The sequence below is a fragment of the Agelaius tricolor genome, unplaced genomic scaffold (assembly GCF_023055355.1).
Source record: "Agelaius tricolor isolate 1412-34295 unplaced genomic scaffold, bAgeTri1.0.p SCAF_16, whole genome shotgun sequence".
Classification (NCBI taxonomy): domain Eukaryota; kingdom Metazoa; phylum Chordata; class Aves; order Passeriformes; family Icteridae; genus Agelaius; species Agelaius tricolor.
Window position 1 is genome coordinate 10,530,995 of NW_027269276.1, and position 27,910 is coordinate 10,558,904.

General features: G+C 43.9%; 1 protein-coding gene across 2 annotated transcripts; it reads left to right on the top strand.

The window, feature by feature from the left end:
• On the top strand, positions 1–27,857 carry SHC4 (SHC adaptor protein 4). 2 transcript variants are annotated; one of them, XM_071441482.1, is made up of 12 exons: positions 1–1,373; positions 8,151–8,221; positions 14,120–14,183; positions 15,044–15,163; positions 16,190–16,243; positions 18,596–18,647; positions 18,991–19,117; positions 21,137–21,317; positions 22,634–22,694; positions 24,054–24,233; positions 25,698–25,951; positions 26,635–27,857. In XM_071441482.1, the coding sequence occupies exons 1-12, from the start codon at positions 804–806 to the stop codon at positions 26,788–26,790; spliced, it is 1,890 nt and encodes a 629-aa protein (XP_071297583.1). In that variant the 5' UTR covers positions 1–803; the 3' UTR covers positions 26,791–27,857. The 2 variants fall into 2 exon arrangements, with proteins under 2 accessions (XP_071297583.1, XP_071297584.1); XM_071441483.1 differs by lacking the exon at positions 24,054–24,233.
• Positions 27,858–27,910: the final 53 nt, after the last annotated feature.

Genomic DNA, 27,910 nt, shown 5'->3' on the forward strand with positions numbered 1-27,910 from the left:
GCCGCCGGGCCGCGGCCGCGCGCCGAGCGCCATTCACGGCGCTGCCCGCCCGCACGCGCCGAGCCCATTCACAAAAAACTTCATTCATAAAACCGGCGGCGGCGGGGGCGGCCCGGGCGCTGCGGAGCTGCTGCCCCGCGGCGCTGCGGGAAACGGCCCCGGAGCCGCGGGAATATTCCGTTGTTTCGGGATTATTATGGTGCTGAAGGACTTTCCAGCAGGAATTAACGAGACCGACGCTGCTCAGTGTTTTTGGAAAGAATCCTGGGTTTGCGCCTGACGGCGGGGCAGGAGCTGCAGCGCAGGGATGCTCTTCGCCTCTGGGGCAGCGGCGGTGGAAGTGTAGAGAGCCGGGCACCTTACGGGGTTCATGCCGGTCTGAAAATACGTTTGGGCTTGTAGCTGTCTTGATCTGCTTTGTGTGGAATATGCTTGAGCTTTCGCTGCAGCCAGGACTCTGCAATTATTGATGCTACAGCTGTGAATCTTCAGAGCTAGGTGGGATTTAGTGCCTGGCTTGAGGCAGCAATGAAGGCAGGTTTGGATAGTGGCTCTTCAGCTTAAGCTGCTGTACCACCGATGTGCTTTCCTGTATGCTGCTTTTATTTCTGCTTACAAAATGCCAGATGCCCATGCAGTTTTAAGCCTTGTTCTTTGAGCAAAATAAACCATTCAAGAGGGAGTCAGCAAAAATATCCAATAGGTTTCTGTTTTGAAAATTGTTTGACTTTCTTGATTTCCATATAATTTATCTACAAGAGCTAATTTATGCAAGAATATCCAGTTACAGACCTGCCAAGGCTATGAGAGAACGCAGCCAGCAGAGCCTCGGTGGACACGTCCTGTATGTAGGGTTATTCAGACATCCAGGAATGCTGCACAGGGCTAAGTACAGCCGATTCAGGAATGATTCCATAACCTCCCTAGATGAAGGCACACAAAATACGTCTTTAAATATCAAAGGTTCTTCCTCCTCTTCCCACTCTTCAACGCCCAATTTACTGACAGAAGATGTGTCCCTGGGGCCGCAGGACACCTGCACCACGCTGTGCACGCTGATCCCCCGGATGGCCAACATCAAACTTGCCAACCCATCCAATCTGCCGGGCCTGAAAAGCTTCTGCCTGGGAACCAAAGAGGTGCCACGAATTAAACTCACGGAATGCGTTACCATCCCCAGCAGCCCGACCTCGCCTGAGATCAGCTGCCTGTCGGCCTCCTACCCCCAGCCCGACCTGGACAAGCTGGTCCTGACCCCAAAGGCAGCAGGTGACTGTGCTGAGGAGGCTGCTGTGGGCAGGCAGGACAGGGGCCTGGCCCAGAGCAATGAGAGCACCTACAGCCAGGAGCCAGGAACCACCTACAGCATGCGGGTGAGTACATCCCCCTGGGCTCCCATCCTCTGACAAAGCAAACAGCTCAGCTGGCTGCTGGGTGACCTCCATTTTCCTGCCTCTAGAGTCCATGCCCCAAACCACTGCGTTCTCCCACGTATTTCCTATCTTCTGATATACATAGGGCTGTGGCATTGAGCTGGGAGAGCTAAAAGCATCCCAGCTGCTTGCCGAGGTAACACAACATCCAATTCCAAGGGACTGTCTGTAGACTCTCTGAGGAGTGCGGCTGAACCGCAACTGAAACAGGTTACTCTGCATGTTGGAGGGAAAAGGAGGCCCATGAAAGGGCCTCCCATCCCTCACAGAGAGCAGCTCCAGGCATTAGGTGCGTTCTGACCCACGCTGCTGACATTTGTCAGGGAGGCTGTGGGGCAGGCACCTGCCCAGGTTGTATTTCCAGTATGGTTTTCTGCTGGTCTTCCTTTTGTGGGCAGTATCTCAGAGGGGGGTTCAGGGGTTCATTGGCAGGAGCCTCACAATGCAACAGGGAGATGTTTTTTCCCTTCATCTTCCTGGTTGTGTTGCTCCCATGGCTGTGGGCCTGCAGGAGCATCGCTGACATGTCCTGGCCAAAATCTTGGTGGTTTTTTTAACAAGCCCTTTCAATAGTAACAGCAGATTGGTAAATAAGTAACATGGGGGTTTGGGTGTTTCAGCATCAGAGGATGTGCAAGGTGAGAGGATAAGCAAGGTACTAATTTCCCCAGAGACCATCAGACTTCTTCAGTAGCTGGTGATGGGCTCAGATGGGCTGGGAAATGGCCAGGGCTGCAGCATGGCAGGACTCTGGTGCAGAGGGATGGTCTCACCTGAAGGCAAAGAGGGGCCAAGCGACCAAGGGCTGGGCATTTGGAGCTGCTTCCAATCCTTACCCTCTAGCCCTGGCCCTTGCCCTCCTTCCTGTGTGTTTGGAGGCACTCAGTCTCCCCATGCAGCTTCTTGTGCCCTCTTGGGGTATGGGATGGCTGGGATCTCCACAGAGACCCTTTTAGGAGGCAGGTCAGGTCCATGTTATTGGGACTGCTGCTGCCAGAGATCTTTGGCCTTAACAGCTTAATCAGAGTAAGAGGAGAATTCAGCAATTACATGGAGAGGATCTACAGTTATTTTAGAAAGGCAATAATGTGGTGAATTAAAGAAATGCTGTAGGGCAGAAGCTGTCCCCTGCAGTCTGGAGTGAGGCAGAATTTTTCTTGGTGTTGTTTTAACGAGGGGCCGTGCTGGGCTCACTGCATCCCCTGGGGAGGCAGCTGTGCCGGGTGTGACTGGTGGTGACAGAGCACCTGTGTCACAGCCACATGTCACCCAGGCCTGCTGAGGAAGCTGAGACCCATAATAGCACCTGGTCCCCCCAAATGCTCGTGCAAATAACAAACAGCCCAAATACTAACATTCCAAGAGAAGCGTGGACAGCTCTGATTCTCACACTGTTGTGTTTCAAAATATACTTTGTATGCAGATTGCTGCAGGCTTTACAAGGGGGATATTCACCATGTCCTTGTTCACATTCTACCTGTTAAAAACCTTCCCACAATGCTGCCCATCTGGGGCTGAGGTTGTCTCTGAATGGTACCCATAGTGGCCATGGCACTTATCTTTCCTGCTGGTGTTTGTTATGGCTGTGATGAGCCTGAGGAATATTCCAAGAGGCACTTGCCATCCTTTCTCTTGCTTGTTGGGGAGTGCCAGGGATGTGGCTGCTGCTGGGAAGGAGGGTAAGATCTGTCTCTCAGCACTGTCCTACATCAGTGGTTTCTCTGAGAATAGCAAGGATGATGTTTACTGGACCTAACATGGAGTAAGGCTCTGTACCTGAGCTTAAATCAAAGCGTGAGTCTTTGAAAGATGATTGGTTTTAAAAATTATTTAACTAAAATATGAAAAGGAAATACTATTGCCAGATGTTTCATTACAATACCGTTATAATAATAAGGTAAAGCTTGTTTGCAGCATCCTTTGTCTCAAAGGGCTTTTAGCAATGTACAGGTTGATCCTCTGCTAGTGGTTTGATGGTGAATGCATATAGATATATGCCATTGTATATGTCTAAAATCAGCCACATGTCTCTAGATTAAAAGGAGCCTGACCATTTCTAGCACGGTAGTTCAGAATTACTTGAACTGCACCCTGAAAGCACGTGTGGGCACCAGTGCCCTGCACAGTCCTGCTGCTGGCCACGGAGGATGCGACAGGTCAGCCTGGAGCAGCTGCTCCTTGCCCGTGTGGGGAAGGGGTCCAGCACAGCCCTTTCCTGGTCCTAGGTTGCCACCAGCGCCTCTTCCATGATCAGGGCAGGGAAATATTGTGGTATTTCAGCTGCAGCCGCTTCCGTGGCGCGCAGCACCCCGACACTGCCCCCGGAGAGCTGCTCTGCATCGCCCGTCGTAAATAAATAACTCCAGGCGTCTGCAGAGCCGGGGCTCCCGCAGGAAGGAGCTGGGCTCCGGTGATTCATGGCTCCAGCCGCAGCTGTGAATCATGAGCCGGGGGTGCCGGGCGGTGCTGCTGTGCCGGGCTTTGGGCTTTGGGCAGCCCTGCAGCGCCTCGTCCCACGGGAACGCGGCCCGGCATCGCCCGCGGGGCACTCGCGCCGCTCTGGAATCGATCCTCTCAGGAACCCGCGGGTTTTCGGGCCATTTGCTTTAGCACAGCCGGAGAACGGGGACAGGGTGGGTTGGGAACAATTCTGTTAGAGACCTGGCTGAGTGCAGTGCTGCAGAAAGTGGTTTTTCAGACAACAAACTAAAATATTTCTATATATCTGTATTTATGATTTTCCCTAGGTTTTTTTTTTTTTTAATTGAAAACCTGTGAATGAAAGAGTCAGACTTTCCCAGAAAAAAAAATCATTTATCAAAAGCGATTCTTCTTCACAAAAAGCCCTGGCTTGCTGCCCTCAGGCTGTGCTGCGTGGGCATGAGGCGTGGGACAGACCAAGGGCCTGTCTGTCTGTCTGTCTGCACTGCTGCTGCTGCTGCAAGGGGGGAACATGAGAGCAGGGCAAGCACATGAGGAGAGTTAGACTAGCACTGACAAACTACTGGGAGGGCGTGGGTTTGTGCTTAATGATCTTTAATGGGCTCCTTTAATCCTTGAAGGTATCTAGTCTGTTTTCCAGCTGGTTCTGCCTGGATTTTGTGCTGTCTCACAGGTGCCCTGGGGGTACCAGCCACATCTGCAGTGGTGTTCACGGCTGCTGGGGGCTGCCTTGGCCTCTCTGCTTCCTGCGGTGGGGATGGCAGAGGTTCTGCTGGCTTTGCTTTTGGATCTGGATGGGGTTGGTGTTTGCTGGAGGAAACCAGTGAGGTTCAGGCTGAGGAATGAGCCAATTGAATGTCCTGCAGGGCACAAACCTGGGCCAAAGTTCTCCATTAGCTGCCTGACTAGGGGCTGCTTACAGAGTTACAGAGCACTTACCCCAGCCCAGTAAACCCTGCTGTGTGAGGCAGGATGAGCACTGAGCTGACTGGCACAGTGCAGTCTGTGTGCTGGCAGGAGCAGAGCCACTGCCAGGGGAGCTCTGGTGGTCTCTGCTTTCCAGTGGACACAGGGACTTTCTAACCCCAAGGCTACCACAGGCGGCATTGAAGGAAGGGCTGAGAAAACTTCCCTACCAAAACTAGGGTAAATCATGCTTTGCTCCTTCCCCACATCCTGGCTGGCTTCTGTCCATGGAGGGAAGACAACACTTTACCTTCCTGCTAGGGTGAAAGCAGAGGAATCTCACAACAGGTTCCTGAGCCTGGCACTCTGCATTGTCCTGCCATGTGCTGCTTATTCACATGGGCCCTGCCTGGTGCCTTCTCATCTCCTCCCACGCAGTCCCTCATCCTGTTTGCAGGCACTTTCTGTCATCTCATGTAAATAGATGTGGAAAGATGTGTGCATCTTCAATAACTGCTGTTCTCTCCTGGTGGTGTGGGGAAATGCAAGCCAGCCCCAGATCACCCTTTGTACTGAAACACCAAGGGACAAAGCAGTCCCTGGTGCCAGTGCTCTCACAGCCCTTTGCAGGCAGATGGGATAACTCTGCACACATTGTCATTAGTGGAGCCCTTCCCTTTCCAGCAGGGGCCAGTGAGTCTTTCCTTCCTAAGAGCTGCTGCTTGTCTTGGCAAGAGCTCTCCATCCTGCTGCTGACAGAACAGTGGGTTCAGCATCCTCTTTCATTAGCCAGATCAGATCTTTAGCACTTGGCTTGTTTCACTGTTGCTGTTCTATTTTTCTGTAGGTAGCAGAATTCTGCAGTTACATCTGTGCTTGTTGCCCCAGGCTGGTTAGTGCACCCTTGGGCCTGTGTCCAGCTTTCCCCAGCTTGCCCAGCAGCTCAGTGAGCTGGGCCTTGCCTCTCTCTGTGGGCTTCAGAAGATGAACACCCCTCCCTGTACACCACCTTTGGACCTGGTTTTCACAAGAGCACCTGGTGAATAGCTTGCACTGGAGCAAGAGCTGTGGGCTGCTGTGGCTTCCTCTCCCAGGCACCTGTGGTTGCTGCCCTGCTCATGCTTTAGTTTAACCTTCCTGCAGCAGGAAGGATGGAGTTGGCATTGGCCCTGCATCACCAGAGAAGCCCATTTTTGTTTTCCTGGGAGGTACCATTTGGGGTGTACAGGACAGGAACTGGGGGCACCACCTGAACTGGAGTTTGGGTGCAGAAGTCTCTGAGACAAACATTGTCCTTCTCTGCTGCCTTCCTCTTCCTCTCATGCATTGGTTGTGCTGCTTCCCATATTTTGCTATGGAGGGGTTAATATTTTTGTTTATTGTTAATTTTTTTTTCCTCCTTGGAGAGCATCTTTTGTTTTCTTGAATAGGCTTCTGGTATTCCATTGTCCTTTTGTGTGCTCCATGGGCTTCTCCCAGGCTCTGTGACCCTGACTTGCTCTGCCCCAGCCCCACATTGTCCCCCTGCCCGAGGCTCTGCTGGTTCTCTGTGCCCTCGCACTGCGGTGTGAGTGTTCAGCCATTTCTAACTGTGCCAGTTCAGATAACCAACGACAGCTGAAATAAATGAGAGATGCAGTGAGGTGCCATGTTAATGCACTTCCCTACTCAGGCTTTTAAAGGGAAAAAAAAAAGGTCTTTTGTGAATCATTGATAAGTTCAGCTTCACTCAGGGTCACTTATGCAAAAACCTAATATTGATTTTTCATCTTTGCTTAGAGTAGCTTCCCACGCATCTGTTCAGGATGCAATGGGGACTCACTTGTCAGCATATGACTCACCTACTTCTCTAAATTATTTTTTTTTCAAGGATAGAGGAGCAGCCAACCAGCTTACAGGATGCTTGACCTTATACTGTAGGATCAGAGGTCGTTGCTGTGCTACAAGCTGAGGCTCTAGACATATTTTCCACATTTGCTTTGTTCCTGTTAAGCAGGAATATCTTTAACAAGGCAGATAGCTCTCAAAGTCATTAAATGTTCATTAGGGAAGCAGTTCTGCCAACCTTTCAGATTCTTATTGATGTCCTTCCAGGTCTCTGACCTAATTCTGGAGTTCTCCCAAGGGTTACATTGCTATTGGAAAGAAAGCAAAATAGGGATAATACAATTGTTGTGGAATCCCTGACTGCACATATAACATTCTCTTTTTCACACACTCATTTCTGAAAGTCTCCAAAGCTGAAACAGATACCTAAATCCAACCCTCTCTGAATGGCCCAGCAGAAAAATTGATTTACAGGCAAAGTGAGGGAGAGGAACTAAATATGGTACCTTTCTCTGACACAGAATGCCTCTTCCATCCGTTCAGACAAGGGACAGAGTATGCATGACCCTGCCTGGGTTTTCCAAGTTGTCTCTGTCCCAGAGGCTTTGACTCCCTGCAGGAGAGGTCTGCACAGGCATGCTGTCACTGCAGCCCTCAGGCACTGTGTGAGCACTGCAGGATGGTCCCAAGAGCAAAAATGAGAGACCCAGACCTCTGCCAGCCTGTTGAAATGAAGAGATCAGACTGCTTCAACAACAGAGAGATTGACATCGATAGAAATGCTGAAGAATTAGTGAGATATGGTTGGGGATATACCATCACATCCTTGATATTTTTGAGAATTAGTATTATACAAATCCCAAATGAGAATAGAAAAAGCCCCAGCTCTGTCCCATACAACAGAAGTGTGGCAGTCAGCCTTTAATTTAAAGCAGGTCAGTTAATAGTGTAGGCTCTTAAGAGCTGTTGCTATGAGCTGGAATTGCAACTTCACATCCTTCATCTTCTGCAGAGGTTATTTGTCATCAGACATGTAGCAGTGTGGAGCCAGTGGTTTTCCTTGTGGCCTGTAATGCCTCCTACTCTCTGAAGGGACACTCAGCTCTTCTGCATGGGGGCTCTGAGTGCATTGGTCTCGAGGGGCTTCCAGAGCCTCTCTGCTCCCAAAGACTCCGTTCTCTCCAGTATTTCCTCATGTATTCCTCCCAGCTCAGTGTCACAGGCTAATAAGTGAGAGTAAGCAGAAATGGAAAAAAACGAATAATTGGATTTTGTGTCCCCAGAGTGCTTTGCCTTTTGGTTTTTTTTTTTTTTTGGTGCTATGGTGTTTAAGCCATTGGTATCTTTATTGCTCTTCTCTACACTTTTAGTAAAACAAGATCTATTTAGGAAGCAGCTTTAGGATGGCTGATTTGATTATCCATTTAGACTGTGGTTCTGCATAAACTTAGTGGACAATAATCACATTTGCTTCCTCCTGTGATCCTCCTCTTACTTGTGTACCAGATATTAACAGTCCTCCCTTTTCTCTGTTTTCCATAGTACATGGGCTGTATTGAGGTGCTGCAGTCAATGAGATCCCTGGACTTTGGCACACGAACACAAGTCACCAGGTAGGTGGTGTAAAACTGAGATTCAGCCCAAGAATGAAAAGCCTGAGTGCTAATTTTTGTATAAAGCTGAGGGTGCGTGCCAAGCTCTGAGACAATTCTGAATAGGAGTTTGCATGTTTTGTTTTGTCTTTTCCTAAGTGATGATTTGAATTATTTGATCATTACAATAGGCTATTTGCATTGGAAAATGAATTGTTTCAGGCACAGACGTAATTTCTCTCCCAGTGCTTGCTCAGAGAGCCTCCCCCTGCAGTGGCAGCACAGAGCAGACATCCCCAGCCAGCTGGGGACCAGCAGCAGCTGGGCTCTGCACGTGGCTCAGCGCTGCCTGCACGGCTCTCCAAGGCAGGGGGAAATCCACTGGTGCTGCTGTGCCTGTGGTGCCATGGCCAGGGTGCAGAGCCAGGACCCTCGTGGGTCTCTCTGTCATCACACTGCTTCCCACCTGATGCAGAAAGTGCCATCAGTCCCTCAGTCCAGCAAGGTCATCTAAGGAATTTTTATCAGATGTATGACATCGCTTGACCCCATCTGCACCAAGACCAGCCTCAGCTGGAAGTGGAGTCACAAGGAAAACATGTTGAAATACAGCTGTTTCCATCTGTACTGCAAACCTAAGTTTTTAGGCTGCAAATCAGAGAAAGATTAATGTTTCATTCTCAGATGCAACTGGGGATGTGGTTAAAACATGAAATATTTTGTGGTCTTTTGAGAACTTTGCTACTTCTGTTGCAGATTACTGTCAGTTTCTGGGTGTAGATTGTTAGTACCCCCATGCCTGTGGGGCGGCTGAAATGTCCTGTCAGAAAGAGAAAAGCCCATTTTTATTTTGACATTTATTCTTGTAAGTCTGGAAGTGCAGGAGTGTTTGAGTTTTCAAAACAATCACCTTCTATCCAGCTCTGAGTGCTGTGTGGTGCTGTGATGTGCTCATGGTCCACCAGTCAGGACTAGTGCCAGGCAGCCCCAGCAGCCACCCAGCTTTTTGGAGAGATGGGTGGCTGCAGGTTATCTTCACCTGGCCTTAGACATGTTCCCTTGTCCTCTCATCTGCTTTTCTGGCATAGTTTGTGCTGAGGATGCCAGGAGTGTGGTTGAGGCTTCCTGTACCTGCCCAGCTCTTCCTTCCTGCTGGAGGGAGATTTCCAGATGCTGTTTTGCTTTCCCAAGTTTGTATCCAAAAATTCCTGGAGAAAGGAAAGCAACGTGAAGAGATTAGTGTTACATTTATACCTTCTGGCTCCCAAACTTACCAACTGAAAGAAACTGAAAAACATGAGTCCTTCAATGCCTATAGACTTCACTTCAAAGCTGTCCCGTTTGTTTTATATTCAAACCAGCAGTTGTTGAATGTACCACTGGTATAAGCACACACTCACCCAGTTCCTTCATGTCTGGATGAAGAGGTGCCTGAGATAGCAATATACTTCCCTTGGGCAGGTCCTTTACAGACCAAGAAGAGCCATGTAATACACCCAGCCTAGGCCACTGTGTTCTTCACAGCTCAGCCAGAGGGCAAGGTTATCTCCTGTTTGCAAGAGGTGTGTGTGCTGCTGTGCTAACAGAACAGAGCTTTGTCTGGTTTGTCAGGAAAATAATGAATATGAATTACTGCGTGACAAGAGCTTGCCAACTTAAATTTGGGCTAGATAGTAAGGTTTTGTTAAGCAGAACTGTGTCAAAACTTAACAATGGAAATATTTCCATCACCTAAAAAAAATGCCACTGCTGACCTTAACGGGCTCTTTTGTGCATGAGAAATTCAAAACTTAAACTGTTTGCAAACCAAATGCTGAAGTGCTGAGCTCACACATGCAGACTTTAAAGTCCGATCGATGACAAGCTGACTGGAGCAAAGATAACATTGATTATTCCCCTATTGTTCTCTCAGGGGAGTAAGTTTATAGACACATGCACAATGCACCAACCAAGGAGCTGCTGGAAATTACCCCATTTTAACCATGCCTGTTACTTGAATTGGGGTAAAAAATATTTTTATTTGGATGGCATTTCACTAAACAAAGAGACATCTTCTGTTTTAAAGTGATGTAGAAAGGGTCTCTAGTTATGCCTGCACCCTGCCTTGATTTATGTGTATGTGCATGCTTAGTTACCTCATGGTATCTAAATTTGAAGATATTATTTACCTTTCTCATGAATGTTGAAAAGATGAACAAACTCATGTTTGTCAAAGTGAAGTGAGGAGTCCAAAGGAGTGAACATGGAGAATTTACTGTCTGTTTTCTTGCTGGACTTGCATTTTCAGTTGCTTGGCAGGCACATGGTCAGGGAAGGCAGAGAGTGGCCTCTCTGGTGCTGTGAATGACCATGGGATGCAGAGGTGCTCTGTGGCCAGATGCCCACAGCACAGCAGGAGAAGGGCTGGGCACTGAGGTGCTTTTACCCTGGGTGGCTGTGGGGTGAGGACGTTGGCACAGGAGATTCCACTGCAAGTTTTCCAGCTCTCTGCTGTTGCCTGCCCATGACCCCACTTGTTCTTAGGGACATTCCTCCCATTTTTCAGAAATCTGTGATCTCAACCTCCATGTAGAGGACAAAGTAACACCAAAAAATAACAATAAGCATAACAAGTTCTTCTGCTTGGGGGGTCTTTGTATTTTATTTTTTTTTTTGTAATGGTTAGCCTGTGCTTGCTGCTCTGGATACAAGATGTGTTTGGGTTGTCACCCTTGTGCTGTGGCAGGTCCTGCCTTTGCTGGACCCTCATGTGTGCTTCTCTTGTCCAGCCATTCAGCTCTTTTCCTCTTACACATTTCTGTTAAATCAAGCTGATTATTAGTCATCAAATTTGGGCATTTCTGGGAAAAGAGGTTCTGTATCTTGCATTGGGGCATTAACTTATAAACTCCAAAATGGTCAGGCATTGAGGGGTGAAGGGTGTCTCAAATGTGCAGCCAGGGAGGGCTGCTGGAAGAAGGCTGACTTTGTTTGGAAGATTAATTTCAACTTTGTTGAGCCACATAATCCCTTTCTGTTACATGGTGTAGGCAGGGCCCTAGATGCTTAAAAGCAAATCCTCAACAGCATGCTTGCTTGCTTACATCAGCCATCCTTCGTCTTTTATTCTGGTTTTGGGGGAACAATGAACAAAGTGGCTCAGTGTTACTGCCCACAGGCCTCTCCCTCACGGGTGTGCTCTGCAGGAGCTGGGTCAGCCACGGGCTTCACTGCAGGGCTGCAGACCCAGAGAAAACCTGTGGATTGTGCTTCTGAGTGGGCCTGAAAAAAAAACCCAAAAAGCTGGTTTAAAGGTTTATGGATGCCAAAAATGGGTCACTCATTTCGGTTTATCAAGGGTGCATCCAGAGTTTCTTTTATTCCTAGTGTGTGGAGCAGTTTCCAGTTTGTGGAAATGACTGCATGTAGGAAGTGTTCAGTTGTAGCAGCAGGTGTTACCAAACTCCTGCTTTTCACACCTTTCAAATAATATTTGTAAAGTTTTGTTAGATCACTTAGAAAATCACCCAGAGGTATGCAGCAAGAAATGTCTGTACAACTATTTCCCCTACCAAAGAGAGGTAGTAGTAACTATTAAATGGTTTGCTACTTTTTGGTTCCTTTTTACTGGACAGTTGATTCAGAGCATGGTGAAGTGGGCAGCCACCAGACTGGCTTGTACAAGAATTGGCTCTGTGGCTGGCAACTCTGCCTGCAACTCTTGATTTCACATGGGCTGCCTGACATGTGCAATAACTCATTTGTCACCAAAAGAGACAACTTCCCTGTTTTTCCAATTTGTTCTGTATCTGGTTTTCTTTCTAGGTAAGGCTAGACTTGAAGGCTCCAAGTAGCCTTAATGTCTTGGCTCTGATTTTAATTTCCTTTAATATTGAATGAGAAGATGAGTTCTCATTTTCCAAGCTGATTATTGGAATCTGCAAGATCATCCTGCAGGATGCCTTCCTCTTTTTTTTTTTTTAATTTGGTCATGTTTGGCCTTCCCCCTGGTAACAGCAGGAGCTAACCAAGAAGGGTATCAGAAATTTACTTTAAAAACATATTTTCAGTTGTGTAGGGAGAAGTACTTTGCTTTTAAATGCTAAGAAGAGTCAGTATTTAAAAGGGTTTCTGATCTTGTATAGCCCACAATGAAGCCCCTTTTCTTTCCTGATGTTTTCACTCAGAAAATATTAATTATATATTGCTGTGGGTGAGGTCTCCATTCATGTGACAGCATCCAGGCTGAATTTCTCAGGGTGCTCCCTCGATGTGTATCACTGATGTTCAGTGCTCCAGCACACAGCCCACTGGTGTGGCAGCCCTGGGGGGCTGAGCAGGGGCAGGAGTGAGTCTGGGGTTCACCCGTGCTGGCCTGGCTTTACTTCCTCTCTCATCTGCAGGGTCCTGGGGGGACCACACTCCTCCTCCCTGGGCATCTCTGCTTCATTGGACATACCTGGCTGGAGCCTCTTGTCATTGTGTGGTTTCCTGATAATTTTCAGCCCTTCTGGACTAAATATTTCTCAGGAGGTGAAGGCCAGTGGTGTTTTCCTCCCACAGACACAGCGGGATCTGGAAACAGACAAGTTTTCCCAACCAGCTCGTTTCCTAATTAGCTCTTTGGATAATAATTCAATAATACAAACAAACAATTAAACAAACTCCCTTCCCCTTTAGAACCAAACAAAATCCCATCCTTGGAGGTAAATCTGAATTCAGCCCCAAGAGAAAGGCTGAAGCTTGGAGTGCCCAATATGGGAGCCTAAGCCTGGGAAGACCCAGCCCCTGTGGGACAGGGCCAGGGCAGCTGGAGACACTGGGGCTGCTACTCCAACCAGGGTGTCCAGGCAAGCTATGGAAACTTGCTGAGCACACCCCAGCCCAGCAAGGCACCATTCTCCTGCTGGCTTCAAAGCAGCAGCTGTCAGTGAGGAAAAGCCTGTAACTGCCAGCAGAAAGGTTCTGTCCCAGCTGCTGTGCTAACCTTGACCAGGGCCATCAGTGCTGTGCTGGATGTCCAAACCAGTCACTTCCTGAGCAGAGGCCACAATGTGCCTTGTTCAAGTTGGAAAACAGGCATAGCACAGCACTCTGTTATCCTGTGTGGATTTATCTTTCATCTAGAAATGAGCACTGTGTGTGCTTTATGCCTTACCCTTCTGCTGCCTGAACTGAGAGGAACCTGCAGAGGAGAATGGGGTGGCTGGACAGAAGGTCCAGTTTGGAAAATTCCTACCAGAGATGGAAAGATATGGATTGATAGCTCTGAAAAGGAACTAGGGAAGCTGATCATACATCCCCACCCTTCTACTGCTGTTTGGGTTATTGTGTTTTTTGGTTTTGATTCTGGTTTTTTGTTGGTTTTTTTTTTTGGGGGGGGGGGGGGGGGGGAAGGTGTTGTTTTGGGATTTTTTTCTGTGGTTTTTTTTTTTTGGAAAAGAAATCCCAAACCCCAGAAAGTGAATCAGAGAACCCAGCTGGGCTCACTCAGCATGCACCTGCTGTGCTAAATAGGAAGGATTAAGTAGGGAGGAGCCCCTCCTGCCATGCAAGGGACCTATCAACCATTCTGAAAAAAAGGTTTTGATGGTATTAAGTTGCTTGTCTTCTGGTTAGTTATGTTTGAGGGTTTTTTAATTAAAAACATTTAAACATTTTCATAAGGTGAAATGGATGGGTTTGATGAAGAAAAAGAATCCAAACCCGGCTGCTGAATCACTGTATTTTGTTAAATAGTTCTTTTGGTTGTTTTTTTTTGGTGTTTTTTTTTTTTAACAGTGGGAGGAAAGAAGAAAGAAAAACAACTGTGAAAGACCTTCCAGAAGATTTAAGAGTTTATAAGTGGGCAGATAACAATAAATTGCAGAGTTGCTGGCTCTGTTACAGATGGTGCATGTGAAATGATCCAACAGTTTGTGCTGTATTTTTTATTTGCAGGGAAGCAATAAGCCGACTGTGTGAAGCTGTGGCGGGTACAAATGGAGCTATAAAAAAGCGGAAGGTAAATCCTGTTTTAGCTCAGCAATTATTTTTCTGTATCTGCTTTTGATAAGCTGGATACATGAGTCTCTAACAGGCTTCAGTCCATGCTGGAATTAGTGCATTTTAATCCATCTGAACTCAGCCTGGATAACATGGAAGTGCTGGTAGCAGGGTGTTTAGTCTGTTTGGTTTGGGGCTGAGGCTATGCCCTACTTTATTTTTCCCAGGATTAATGCTTTGTCCAGAGTTTCTGCTTCTACCAGCCCTTGCAGTGCATGGTGCTTTACAAGTTTTAGGCTTTGGCTGCTAAACTATTGGAATTGGGGTTTTTTTTGGTTTGCAAGAGGGAGCTAATTCACTGGAATGTTATCTGCTGCTTATTTTTATATAAAAAAATTAAACACATTAAACTAAAATGGCAGTGTTTAATGGATTTTATTAAGTAACTGGGATGCAGTGAGGGGCAACATCAGTGGTTGCTGTTGGGTTGTGTCCAGCAGAACTTACAGATTTCCTTCTGTAACTGTGGAGCTCAAGAGGAATACATGAGAGAATTTCTTGCTTTACCCAGAAACACTTCATCCTCCAGAAACAAAGAAGAGTTCAGAAAGAAAACTGCACATTCTGAATTCCTGAGCCAGCTATAACATTTAGCTCACTGGGATTTTTTTTTCCCCATTATTGACATAAAACCCATTCCTACCAGTATTGCATTCAGAGCTGATGTTTGTTAGAAGATCTATTTGCATTTGATCAAGCCATTATCCTTGCTCCATTGAAAGTCTCAATAAGATACCATAAAACCTCCTTGACTTTCATATGTTTCTGCCCCTCACAGACTGGGCTGACAGCCTCTTTCTTTTCTTTCTTTGTTCAAAGCCTCCAGTGAAGTTTCTGTCTTCTGTACTTGGCAAAAGTAACCTTCAGTTTTCTGGCATGAATATAAAGCTGACCATTTCAACAAGCAGCCTCACTTTGATTAATGCTGACACGCAGCAGGTAGGATCCATGTACTCAGGGTCCTTTTCTCCATGCTACAGTTTTGTCCTCGTTTGTGGCTTCTGAGGGAAGGAAGTGCCCTGCAAAGGGCACCCTTTAGCATGCCTGGTGAAGCTGATGCCTCTGAATTTAGAAATGAAAGCACCTGACATACAGCGCAGGTCCTTTTTGTTCATGATGGCGTGTTCCATGGGGAGGGATCCTTGAGCTCTTGGCAAACTGTTTCTCTGGATGTGTTTGCCTGTAAAGTGCCAATAAACAAGTCCTGACTGTAGTTTCTGACAAGTCATAGGAGGAAAAAAAAAATTGATGTAGGTATGAAGTCAGAGCTTGGCTTTGGTATCATTCAAAGCTATTTTACAGCTGGATAATGCATATGTACAATCAATTATACTGTGTAAAGTCTCTAGGCTCTATTGAGGTGTGTTCCTGAGAGCCTGGGTTTGCTTGGAACTGGGCTGTGCTCCCTTCCTTCTTGGCAGATATGATAAGGATCTTTGTCCTGCCCACCTAATTCCTCCCTCAGCTGTTGGTATTGCTCCCTGGGTGATCTCACCCCGGGCCAGCAGCAGGTTTTGCTCCAAGCTGGAGCAGGGGAACATCAGGGAGGTCATTTTGCCTCACTGGCTCTGAGGAATGCTGCACTGAGCTGGTGCCATGCTGAGCATCAAGGAGCTCTTAGGGGTTGTCTGTAGTGCAGAGGTCTCCTGTCCATTGCTCATCCTGGGAGGGGATTAGGACACCAGGTTTCCCTTTCTTCCTTTTGGTACAATTAGAAGTTGGTGGTTGAATTAATTCTGAAGACTCTTTAAGGAAGATTTCTCAGGGATCTAGACATTGGTAAACATGAATGGGTAATCTCAAAAATATTCCTATTTTTATCTCTTTCCTTCCTAAATGATACATGCATAAATCAATAAATGGGATTGTTATGAATTTACTTGCTTGTTCTATGGAGACATATGTTCTGATATCTTCTAATGTGTGGCCCAAGGGCATTTTTAATTAGTCTGTTATGCTTTTCAGATTATTGCCAACCATCATATGCAGTCCATCTCATTTGCTTCTGGAGGTGACCCAGTAAGTATTGATTTATTAAATATATTTCTGCAGGTATAATGAACTCATGTAATAATTGTTACCTGCAAATACTTTGCTTCATCCTTTCCTTCCACAAGCACTAACAGAATACACTGCACTTCTGGATCATGAGCAGTAATACAAGAAAACTGGGGGACTGACATTGAAAAGGAAGTGTGGAATAGTGACTCAGTGCCTATTTAATAGATACACAGTTAACTTTTCTGTCACCCATCAGTGAGTGTCAGTCAATTCAAAAGCCCTCTGACTTGGGGATCTAAAAATAAGAATGTGAACATAGGAATTGATCCAGTTCAGTGGTCCCTGTGATCCAATACCTGTCATAAAAGCTGTCAGCACTGGCACTTCTAAATTTTTAGATTAATTTTAACTCAAGCAAACAGCTCCAATGAGACAGATATGGCATAACCACCTTCTTCCTGCAGATAGAGCTGTTCTTCCTAGTGTCACTGCCATGCAGTCATGAATGTTTTCAAGTCAGAGGGTTTTTATTCTATTCCAGACTCTTTACTGTAATGATTGTAAGCAGGAAATGCATCTATCTGGGTTGGATAAGTAATTCCTTAGGGCTTGTTTACCTTTTTTAGTGTTTTTTATATTATTATACTGCACTGCTCTTGCACAGTGACTTCAGATTTCAGAGGCTATGCAGGGCTGGGTTTGGTCAGTGCTTAATGGCAGAGCCAGCAAGAGATGTGTGTGCACAGATGTGCTGCAGGAAATGGGCTTGGTGGAGCAGCTGCTGACACTTCTTACTGGGAGGATAATGCAAAATAGAGGTCTTGCTCATCAGTGATAACTATAAATCTAGTGGCCCTTCACATAAGGGGCAATTTTGTTGTCTTGTTCAGGTACTTTTTTCAAAATTCTCTTTACATTTAAAATGGGAGATGGTTCCACAGGACCTGTCTTTCCACCTGCCCCACATTCAGGGTCTAATTGAAGTTCAGTGTTGTTCTGGGCTGTGAAAGAGTAGGACTATTCTGCCTGATAATTAAGCCTATTCTGGCTTTATTTTGAAGCAAAATCATCCAGGCATCTACATAAACATTAAAAAAGACATAAAAAATAGCAGGTGCTGCTCCAGTTACTTTAGTTTCTAGTCACTCCCTAGATTTGATTTATTTTAAAATATCTATCCTGAAATATTTATGAACTTTAAGAAAAACTTGAAAGGAAAAGGAAGGAAATTGAGTTCACTAGACACATAAGAAATATTTAGCTTGCTTTGCTTTAGTAATATTAACTTTAGAGATTAAAAAAAAAAATCTAGGACAAGTTCTGCTGGCCCCAAGACCTGCCTCTTGTGTCTTTCATTGTGAATTATTAAATGATTGTTCTTGTGCATATTGCAAATGGGGCCTTGTTTCCTGCCAGCTGATTGCCTCTTCCCTCAAGAGAACCATGCCTTTAAGCTGTGAATTGCATTTTCCCTGTCCCACCTTAAAGATCCAAAATAACAAAATGCATCTTTAATAATTAAAAGAATGTTATTCATTACCTCACCAACTTGACTGAATTATCAAGCCACTCTTTGCTTTTGCGGTATCATTAGAAATGTTAATTTTTCTATTCCAGTTCCCTTTTCAATTTGACTAGGAAAAGAGGATTATTTCAGTGCTGGCTAGAAAGAGAATCAGAAACAGAAAACTGATTATACTGAGGTTGTCTGATCTCAGCAGCAGCTTTGAGATCCAGGGTAATTTAACCTGATTGTAGCCAGACTAAAATTGGGCAGGAGCAACTGAGATCAGATACCCATTTTATTCTGCGTAATTTTAGAGTTTAACTTTTCTCTAAGATGCCTTCAAAACTCAATCTTATTGCTACAAATTGGGAACATTGGAAATTTGTCCCTTGCAGTATGCTAGCACTATTTTATCTTCCAGTGATTCTGGAAAGGACTGTCCCAGCCAAAAGCTGTGAACAGCAGTCACACAGCCCTGATGTGTTACATGGGAAAGGCTGTGAGCTCCACGGGAGCAGTGGAAGGGGCAGCACTGCCTGGTGATGAGGCACCAGTTGTGTTTCTACTCCTGTTGCAGAGCTGGAATTGAATACACAGTTTATTGAAGACCCAAAGAATGACAAATGGTCTAGTCCATTTTTTAGAAGAAAAAGAATATGGGACAATTACTGTGTTGATAGCCACCAGTGTGTCATTGATATTTTCCTTGGCTCACTTTGCTAGTACCTCTGGTTGTTTTTCCCTGAAGGAAGCGTGCATTTTAAAGCTAAAAATGTACCTGTCTATATGCAATTGCTGTGCTGTGGTGGTAGGGTTGTTCATAATTACAATGTTCAAGACATTTGTTGTCTTCTTTCCTGTAGGATACAACAGACTACGTGGCATATGTAGCAAAAGACCCTGTTAATCAGAGAGGTATTGAAACAAGTTTCCAACTGTTATATGTGTTTATATGATTGCTTTGTTTGTACGTAACAAGGAATTGTTTGAGTTTTAAAATAAGGAAGCTACTGAACTCAGCTCAATATTCTGTACAATTTCTGGCTTTTCTGTGTGTGTAGAGGCAATAGTAGGCAGGCTGTGGCTTTAAATATCATGTTCTTTGTGCAATGAAGTGGGAACTGCAGGTCAGACTGGAGCTGTACTAGCTGCTGGCTCCATGAAGGGGTAGGAGCTTCGCTGTAAGCAATATAGCTTGAGTCTTTACTTTCTGGTATAAACTACATTTACTTAACTAAAGTAAGGTGTCTCTTTTCAGCATGCCACATCCTGGAATGTCCTAATGGGATGGCACAGGAGGTGATCAACACCATAGGCCAGGCTTTTGAGCTCCGGTTCAGACAGTACCTGAAGAACCCATCTAGCCTGGTTACATCTAATGAAAGGTCAGCACATTCTCAGTCACTTAACTGGCAGTTTCCTCCTCTTTAGTACTTTTCAGGAAAACAATACACTACAAAGAGTAATCCATAAGTAAGATGCTTTGAATATGCTTTCTGGACATAGGATAATTCAAATGTATGCCTGCCTGTACGTGCAGTGTATAAGATATCAAAATTAGCTTATTCCAGTGAACTCCATTGATTTTTGTGACATTTGTACAGGTGCAGAACACAGAATTAAGCTGTATTGTTCCTTAGATAAAGCAGCTTTATTTTAAGTCATGCAAGTTGAACAAATGTTCAAATTACTCTGCCCAAGTAAGTTCAGCTCTATAAATAGCAGACACACACACACAGAGACTGAGCTCAGTCCTGACCTGTGCCAAGTTTAAGCTTGCTGCAGCTGTGGAAAGTGTGTGGTGGGGAAAAAAGCCATTTTAATTCACCTTTCTGCTATTCTGCTCATGTTCTGGCAGCAGCCTCAGTTTTCACCTGGCATGACTTACATCAGCCTCATGAATTGAGATAAACACAGCCACCACTGGCATGTTAAAGCGTGAAGCCCTGTCCTCTACACATTGCCTGAAATACAGGGCCTAGATTAGTTTCTGGACCACAATTCCCCATTTCAATTACCCTTCTTCCATTGCACTGGGGACACAATTCTTGCTCTAATTTATGGCTCTCCTCACAGATTAGACATGCCTATTTTTCTCAGGCTTCTTTTTACTGTAACACCAAATTTGATTGTCTGCTACTTCCCATGAATAGGTAAAGCTGTGCCACTGCTTACCTGCACCCTGAGCACAGGAGTCCTGAGCAGGCAGTGTCACTGGAACAGGGCCTAATGCATCACAGCAGAACTGGTTTTATTGCATAAATGCAATTCCAGTTTATATTATTTCAATGTATATGATGGTTCTTGCCATTCCACTGCTAAAACTGGTCTGTTTTTCCTGGGGAAAATAACCAGAGGAAAAGCCTTTTATTCCTAAGAAATCCTGCTAGGTTATGTCACAAGCAGCATAGGAGCAGGGAGGAATGGAAGAGGGTAATTAGATTTCCTCCTTGAGCATAACCCACAGGCAGCCTCCGAGAACGGTCCTCAGGCAGAGGAGTCGGATATTGCTGTGTGAATGAGTCACTCCCTTCCAAACTACTATGAATCACATAATCAAATACTTGCACTGCATATCACATAATCAACTACTTGAACTTTATCTCTTTCCTGCTCATGGCCTTTTATCCAATTATACTCTTGTTAATCAGAGAAGTAAGATTTGAGATGAGTTTTTTTTATTTTGGGACCGGAGACAGTACAGGAAGCACCTAGTTGTTTTGCAGTGTATCAGCTGTACATTTAAACTATCATCATTCTGGTTTAGCTCAAAAAAAACATTGTGTGCTCTCCTTCATGTCATTCAGCGTTCCCTTCAAGCTGAGCCAGAATATTGATTGTGGTTATTAAAATCAGGGCAAATGCCTCTGAGGACAGCTACTTTTTTATTTATTTATTTAGGTTTTTTTTTGGTAGTAATATTTGATTTTCTAAAACAGTTGCAGGATTGTCTGACTAAATGCCATGAGGTTTTCATTTTTCTCTTGGAGTCTGGCTGCTCCCCAGCAATCTCTAGATTTATAGACTTCAGTCAAGAAGCCATAAGAATTAGTTTTATGGCCAGCATTTTGGATACCTCAATGAACAATGCATTGGAATTCCTAAAGTTTCAGTAGATTCCTCTTACCTCTTCTTTGACTCGAAAATATATCTGGGCTGCCTGGTGCTAATGAAATGACTGTACCTCCCTTTACCCCAAACTGTCATGACTATTTTTATTTCAGGAAGAAGTAACTGGAAAAATAAACAGCTCTGAAAGTTCCGGCCCAAAGCCCTTTACAGCCTCCGTATGGCGAATCTGTGTATTGTGCATTGTGCAGACACTGGGGATGTTTGCCTGCACTAGAAAGCAATTGATTACATCAGAAGCTTCATTTTTTTCCCCCTCCCCATATTTTTTTCAGTGAGGCAGCAAATGCTAATGGATCAGCTGGGAATTCACAGGAGAGGGAGGATCATCATGAATATTACAACGAAATTCCAGGGAAGGAGCCTCCCACCGGCGGAGTGTTAGACATGCGAATGAAGGTGCAGACAGACCCAAGGGCCAAGTGTCCTGTCCAGTGCAAAAAGCAGTATTGCTCAGTAAGTACAGCATCTGCTGGGATAAATACTCACTGCCTATTATGGGAATGAATAATAAAATGTTTCTGTGGTGTTAAAGCATGGCATTAACATCAGAACCAGGTCCTGATTATCCTGGGAAAAGGTTTTTTTAGGCTAGATTTAATGATGCTTAGTACATAATTGAATCCCAAAGCACTTTCTGAATATTAACTGGTTTGTCCTTAGAGTACTTTCAGGAGACCAAGTAATATTCCCTTGTTCACTCATTAGCTCTGAGAAGAAAATAGATACCAATTTAAATGGCTTGTTGGAGAGAACATCTGCAAAATCTGGGACCTCCTGGCTCCCTGTTCTGTGATCTAATAAATATTTCATCCTGTCCATTATGCTCTACAACTTATACATACAACATTGACTGATTGCAATATATATACAATATTCATTACTCTTGGATTGTTTCAAGAAGCTCTGTTAAATCAGCAAAAGAGACTGTGGCTCTTGTCTGGCATAGTGGGAAATAAAAACCAATCAGGGAGTAAAACAAGACAAGTTCAGATGGCTGCACAGATTTCAGAGTCTGCTGTGTGAGGCCTTGGGAGCACCATCCTTTCCCCACACAGGAAAGAAGGCACCACCACTTTGCTCAGAGGGAGCACACTCAGATGTGCCTGCTGGAATCCAGGTGGTTCTGTCTAAAAGCTTGCTGCTCCCAGGTGTTATTTGTGTTTGGTAGCAACTGCTCCCAGGTTGCTGTGTGTTCCTGTGCTACTGCACCATCTATTTTTTGCTGACATGAACCCTACTCTGCATATCAGGTCCCCACCTCCCCAGCAGTTCTCGAAATCAAAAAATGTTTTACTATATCCAGAGTTTGCACCTGATGCTCACCAGTACTGTTGCAAGGAGCTACCCTGCATGTTAATGCAAATGCCTTTTTCCCATGGGCTGTTACTTTTTGGTTTTCCTTTCTCTTTCAGTGCTGCTCAGACAACTTAGTAACCATTTCACTTTCAAGCCATGAGACCTGTAGTTGATTTTATGATGAGGGACACTTACTAGAAAATCTGAGCTTTCTTACCTAGGAGTTACACTGTATATATACTAAACATTAGATAAATAACTGGGCAGTTATGAGACTCACATTGGAGTCCAGACGTGACATCTAAAGAAAGAAGAGTATCAGTGTGAAATATTATTTGAGGAGATGGGAATTTTTTGGTGAAGAACATGTTTAATTACCTGTATATCTAGTAACTAATGCATGGATGTTTTGAAGTTACCTGGGTTTTTCTAGGGGACTACTTTATGTGACTGATTTTAAAATTTTTCTACAGACAGGCAGCCCAACTTTCATCAATATATATGAAAATTGTCCAGAAGAAAACAAAACTGTGGGTATGTACTCTCTTTTCCTTCTCATGCATATGCAGAATTAACCAGGGCAGGCTGCCTGGAAGAGCTGTCCCTTGGCTTTCAATACAATGGTGAAAAGTGTTCTACTTAGTGGGTCATTTTTAGTTCCCTAGATGGAGGGCAGACAAAAAAGCCTTACAGCTTTTCTAAAGGCCACTAATCTATCTTCAAGTCTGCTGGCAGACTTACTCATTTTACTTCTCATGATACTGTACAGTAGCTCTTTGTTTTTTTATTCTCTTTCATACTCTTTGTTGTTCCCTTTCTTCATACCATTTGAAAAAGGAAGATACTTCATTTCTTATCAGCCTCTGAATATATCCCCTTCTCCTACAAATGCTCAATGAGATCCAGATTATCAGCATTGGTTTTTTCCAACAGAGCCTGGCCCTTTGGTTCCAGCATCCCTGGCTTCTCAGTGTGATTGTGCCCTTCCCCTGCCTTAGGCAGCTTTATGCCCAGGATCAATTTGCCTTTAGCAAAGTCTGCTCTCAGGGACCCCAGGAGATCATCAGCCTCCATCCCTTCTGGGCTTCCTTTGCCACAGCTGATGCCCTGAGCACATTTGCTCAGCTCCTCTCTTTCACTGCACAATGGGGTCCTTTCTGAATTCCCACCTGCGCGACTCTGAAGTGATCCATTACGCTGTCTGTAGGGGATACTTCAGTTTCTTGTGTTATTTCCAATTCAAGGAAAGGAGAATCAAATGGTTTCTACAAAGAGAGGGAGAACAAATAAAAGAATGAATGAATAGATCTATGAATAAAACGTTTGTTGAAGAGCAAAAATATGCCTGCTATTTGGCTAGCTGAAGTGCTATTATTTTCATACCCTGCAGGGGATATTCTGTTAGCCTTGGATCCTAACCTGACAGATGTGGCTTGGGCTCTCCAGGCAGAGCCTCAAAGCACCAATCTCCTCCATCTCTCCCTTCTCCACCAGAATAGCAAGAGAGAGAATTGCTCAGCTTCCCACAAGCTCTTTTTGTGGTGCAGAGGGGAAGGAAAGGGTTTTGCAACAAATAACATGTATGGTATGTGTTTCTGTAGAGACATATGTATTAATTTCTTTCCAGTCTGTGGGGGGTTCACTGCTGATATTGATTGAAGCAGAACTGGACCAGTACAGAACATTTCTGAAAACTTCATTCTAATTACTTTTGGACCTGGTGCCTTCTAGACATCAGGAAAAATAAGTTCATTTGCATTTTTATTTTCCTTCTGAATTACTTTAGTGGGCTATAAAGAAGAACATCATTCCTCTTTCAGCTTTTACAGTTACTTAAAGCTGAGTTAAAAAAAAAAAAAAAGGAAATCTGTGCATACTATATACTAATTGCAGGTAATTGCGATGAGAGATCACAGAAGACAATAAAAGAGGCAACCTCATTGAAACCTGCCTACAAAGCAGATCTATTTGATGATCCATGTTACATCAACACCCAGTCCCTGCATTCTGCAGCCTGTGCAGCCCGAGGTGCAGCAGCAGCACAGATCCCTGGGAGCCCTCTGCGTCAGGCCAGTAGGTTCCCACTGCGATGCCACACCTGTCTAAGCATGGAGGGAGGGGGGTTTCTTATTTCTCTGCATGCAGAAAGATTTGGCTTTCCCATAAGAAATACAGAAAAGATGGGGAAAGAAATCTATCCTGGTTGTTCTTTTTCCTTGTTAGATTCAAGAGAAAAGGGATTAAAGAGCAGAAATAGTGATGGTAAACAAGCAGGATAACCTTTCATCCTCTGTAGTTCATTGATGACAATGAATGGAGTGCTGCAGGTATTAAAAAGCAAGTCTTGAGGATGATAGGAGCTTGGGACTGCACATTGCCTCTAGGAAAAGGCTTCTCCTGTATGCTCAAGGTCTTAACCACTCTAAGGTGGAAATAACCTCAGATGCCTTTGCTTCACAGGCAGTAGCATGCATGGTTAAAGTGGGATTATTGTGATAGTCTTTACTTAGTTCTTCCATAAGTGACCATTGAATCCCATCCAATAATTTCTAAATCAAACTGTTTGATCTGTGGTATCAACTAAATATATGTCCAAACTTGATTTATGGTCTCGAAGTGGAGGATATCCATTAAATGATTACATAGTTGCTACTAATTGTCCTCATTATTGAATATACTTTATTGGCTTTGCCTTTTATGGTTTCCCACTGAGTGCTTTCTCTATCAGAGTTGGCTCCACACAAGAAAGTGGAAAAAGGACTGGACAATAAAGGAAACACAATGAAGAAATCTGTGACCATTGAGACATTTCCAACTTGGGACTGCATCATGCTCTAAAAGGAACTGCCTATATCCTGAGGAGCCTTAGGTTGCACAATTCCATTGAAGAAGTGGTATCCTCATATTTTCCTTAGAAGAATCCTGCCTGTGAATCATTTGCAGTCTGACTGGCTATATCCCAAACCACCCAGTTTTTTTAGTACATTTGGTAATTGTTCGTTTTTTAACAGCAAATGTATCATGCTGTAATCCTTCCCTTCTGGCTACATTGGCTATGTTGTCTTACATTCCTGCACATAGCTGGAGCCACTCAACATGACTCTCCCAATGATCTGTGACAATCTCTTCAGAGCTTGTTAAGGAAAAAGGAAAAACAAGATCTTACGGGGAAAAAAATAAAGCTAAAAAGCCAATAAAAATCTTGTTTTTACAGGGAAAATTTGACTTTTTCATACAAAGAAATATAACCCCAAACCAGTACAGCATCAGAAAAATTCCTCTTTCTAATCACTGTTGCCTAGCGACCAAAGGCTTTCCCATCTAAGGTAGGGGGAAGAGGTGGTGTGATAATTTTGCCTAATGCACTGGAGGGTCATGAGCATTCATGTGTGCATATTCTTATAGTCTGTAAGGTTGGTTTGCTTCAAGGCTGAATTGTTTGAATTTTTTAAAAGCTATTAAAGATATTGGCTTGCATCCTTTTAGCATGAGGCTTTAGGTGAAGTGTCCAATACATTCCCTTTCATTTAATTTTAGAGTTACCGGAACCTGTTCAGCAGAGTGCCACAAGCAACACAGCTGGTCTCTGTGCTCTGCCACAAATAAAGCAACAGCTAAAGAATGAAGATTGTTACCATGGCAAATTGAACAGGAAAGCAGCAGAGAGCCTCTTAGTCAACGACGGGGATTTTCTGGTACGAGAAAGCACAACGTCACCTGGTCAGTATGTCCTCAGTGGACTGCAGGGAGGGCAGGCAAAGCATCTACTCTTGGTGGATCCTGAGGGCAAGGTATGAATATTTCATATCATGAAATTTCAGTGCTGCTCAGATATTTCAATCAAAATGCATGGCTGCATTCCATCAAGTGGAAGTGATTTGACTCCCTTCAGGTTAACTTTAATATAGTCAGTGGCTGCAGTGGGTTTGAAAGTTCAAAAACTTAAAAGCACTGAAGTACCATGGAAGTAGCAGTGAGGAATTTAAATACTGTTAGTCCAAGTGCTGATAATTAGTGTATACACTTAACACATCCTGCAAACCGTGAGTGCTAGAAAAAAATAACCCTATCCTTAATTATGAATTTCTGGATACAAAAAGGTTTGTTGTCACTTCAATGCTACGTTCTTCTGCTCAGAAGAGCAGTCTTGGGTGACATTTTTGAAGAGAGAGTTAATCAAAAAAGTAATCCTCAATGGGATTTAGGGAAAAATATCTCTCTTCTTTGGAGAAAAAAAAAGGTTATTTCTTTCCCCTGTGCATAATCAGCCCAGTTTGACATACCATCTTTTCACTTTACCACTACTTTGCTTGTGGGCCAAAGGATAGATCTGAATTGCTGTCTACAGCCTAATGATCCTGCTCAAGTGAGTTCAGTGGCTTAAGTGGCTTTTGATTTTAATGTGTTAGCCTCATGTCCAACTGGTTAAAAGCACAAACTAACCTAAAATATATTCTTTTGCTTCTTCCACTAGGTGAGAACCAAAGATCATATATTTGATAGTGTGGGTCATCTTATTCAGTATCACATGGAAAATAATTTGCCAATCATCTCTTCTGGAAGTGAAGTGAGCTTGAAGCAGCCTGTAAGGAAAGAGGGTAATATGGGACATACGCAGTATCACAAATAATCCCTTGGATCTCACAAATCCCAAGACAATTCATACCTGAACTTTCTGTTATGGAGACAAGTCAAAAAAGTATAGACTGCACTTTCTGCTGCTGTTCCAGAAGAAGCCCTTTTGTGTGTGTATGTATGAATATATGTATATGTGTATATCTATGTAGATCTATAGAGATCAACAAGCATAGTTATATAGATACATATAATCTTAATCTTAACAAAATTACACCTTCAGAGTGTGAGATTCATTTGTGAGAAGGTATTTTAGACATGCACAAATGTCACTTTCAAGGTCATACTGAATCAGTAACTATTTAAAAGCACAATTAAAACTCTACATACAAAAGCTCACTTGAAAGAACTGCTGGAACATTAGTATGTGCCTTTTAGCATAGAATTATTGAAACCAATGTTATTTATACTGAATTAGTTTTGGGTGGTTAAACGAACATGTCTATGCTTTTAACTATTTGCCAAAAACAAGTACAATTTGAATATTACTAAAATGTCATCTTCTTTCAATAGACACTAACAATTTCATTTTGCTTGTAACAGCACTTTACTAGCAAGTAACATTTGAAATGAATGGCATTCACAATACAGAAAGGTTGTCCAGTTTCTTAATAATTTTTTTGTCACTGTCTGACTGCTCAAAGATTTGAGGTTACAAACATTTACAAAGCTGAAATTAATATATGTAATATAATTTTGGAATAGAACTTGTTAAGGGACAAGCATGCTAGATCTTAATATTTTTGTCTTGCATATGATTTTACTATTATTATCACTTAATACTGGAAACATCTTTTTAAAGGTAGGCTAAATATATTTTCATTGATTACATAGTTGTTTACAAACTAGAAAAGCTGAACAAAACTAATGATACATTTTGGGAGAAAACTATTTAAAGGATGTTTGAACTTTGCATGTGTCCTTAGTCAGTGTTCTTTCCAAAACAAGATAGTTTTCCCCTCCTCACATAGAGTCCATTTGTTCCTAAACATGGAAAAATCTTTTAAAAGAAATCTATTAATTGTTTTGCCACAATAAATACTCTAAACATGAACAACCCTATATTCAGAGTGAACAGTGATTTATTTGGCTTCCTGTTGAAGAAACAGTGATTT

Excerpts from the sequence above, each read along its gene's own strand:
- SHC4 (XM_071441482.1), top strand. The coding sequence starts at position 804 with ATGAGAGAACGCAGCCAGCAGAGCCTCGGTGGACACGTCCTGTATGTA. Across the intron at positions 18,648-18,990 it reads AGACCCTGTTAATCAGAGAG|CATGCCACATCCTGGAATGT; the intron begins GTATTGAAACAA and ends GTCTCTTTTCAG. Across the intron at positions 25,952-26,634 it reads TGGTGGATCCTGAGGGCAAG|GTGAGAACCAAAGATCATAT; the intron begins GTATGAATATTT and ends TTCTTCCACTAG.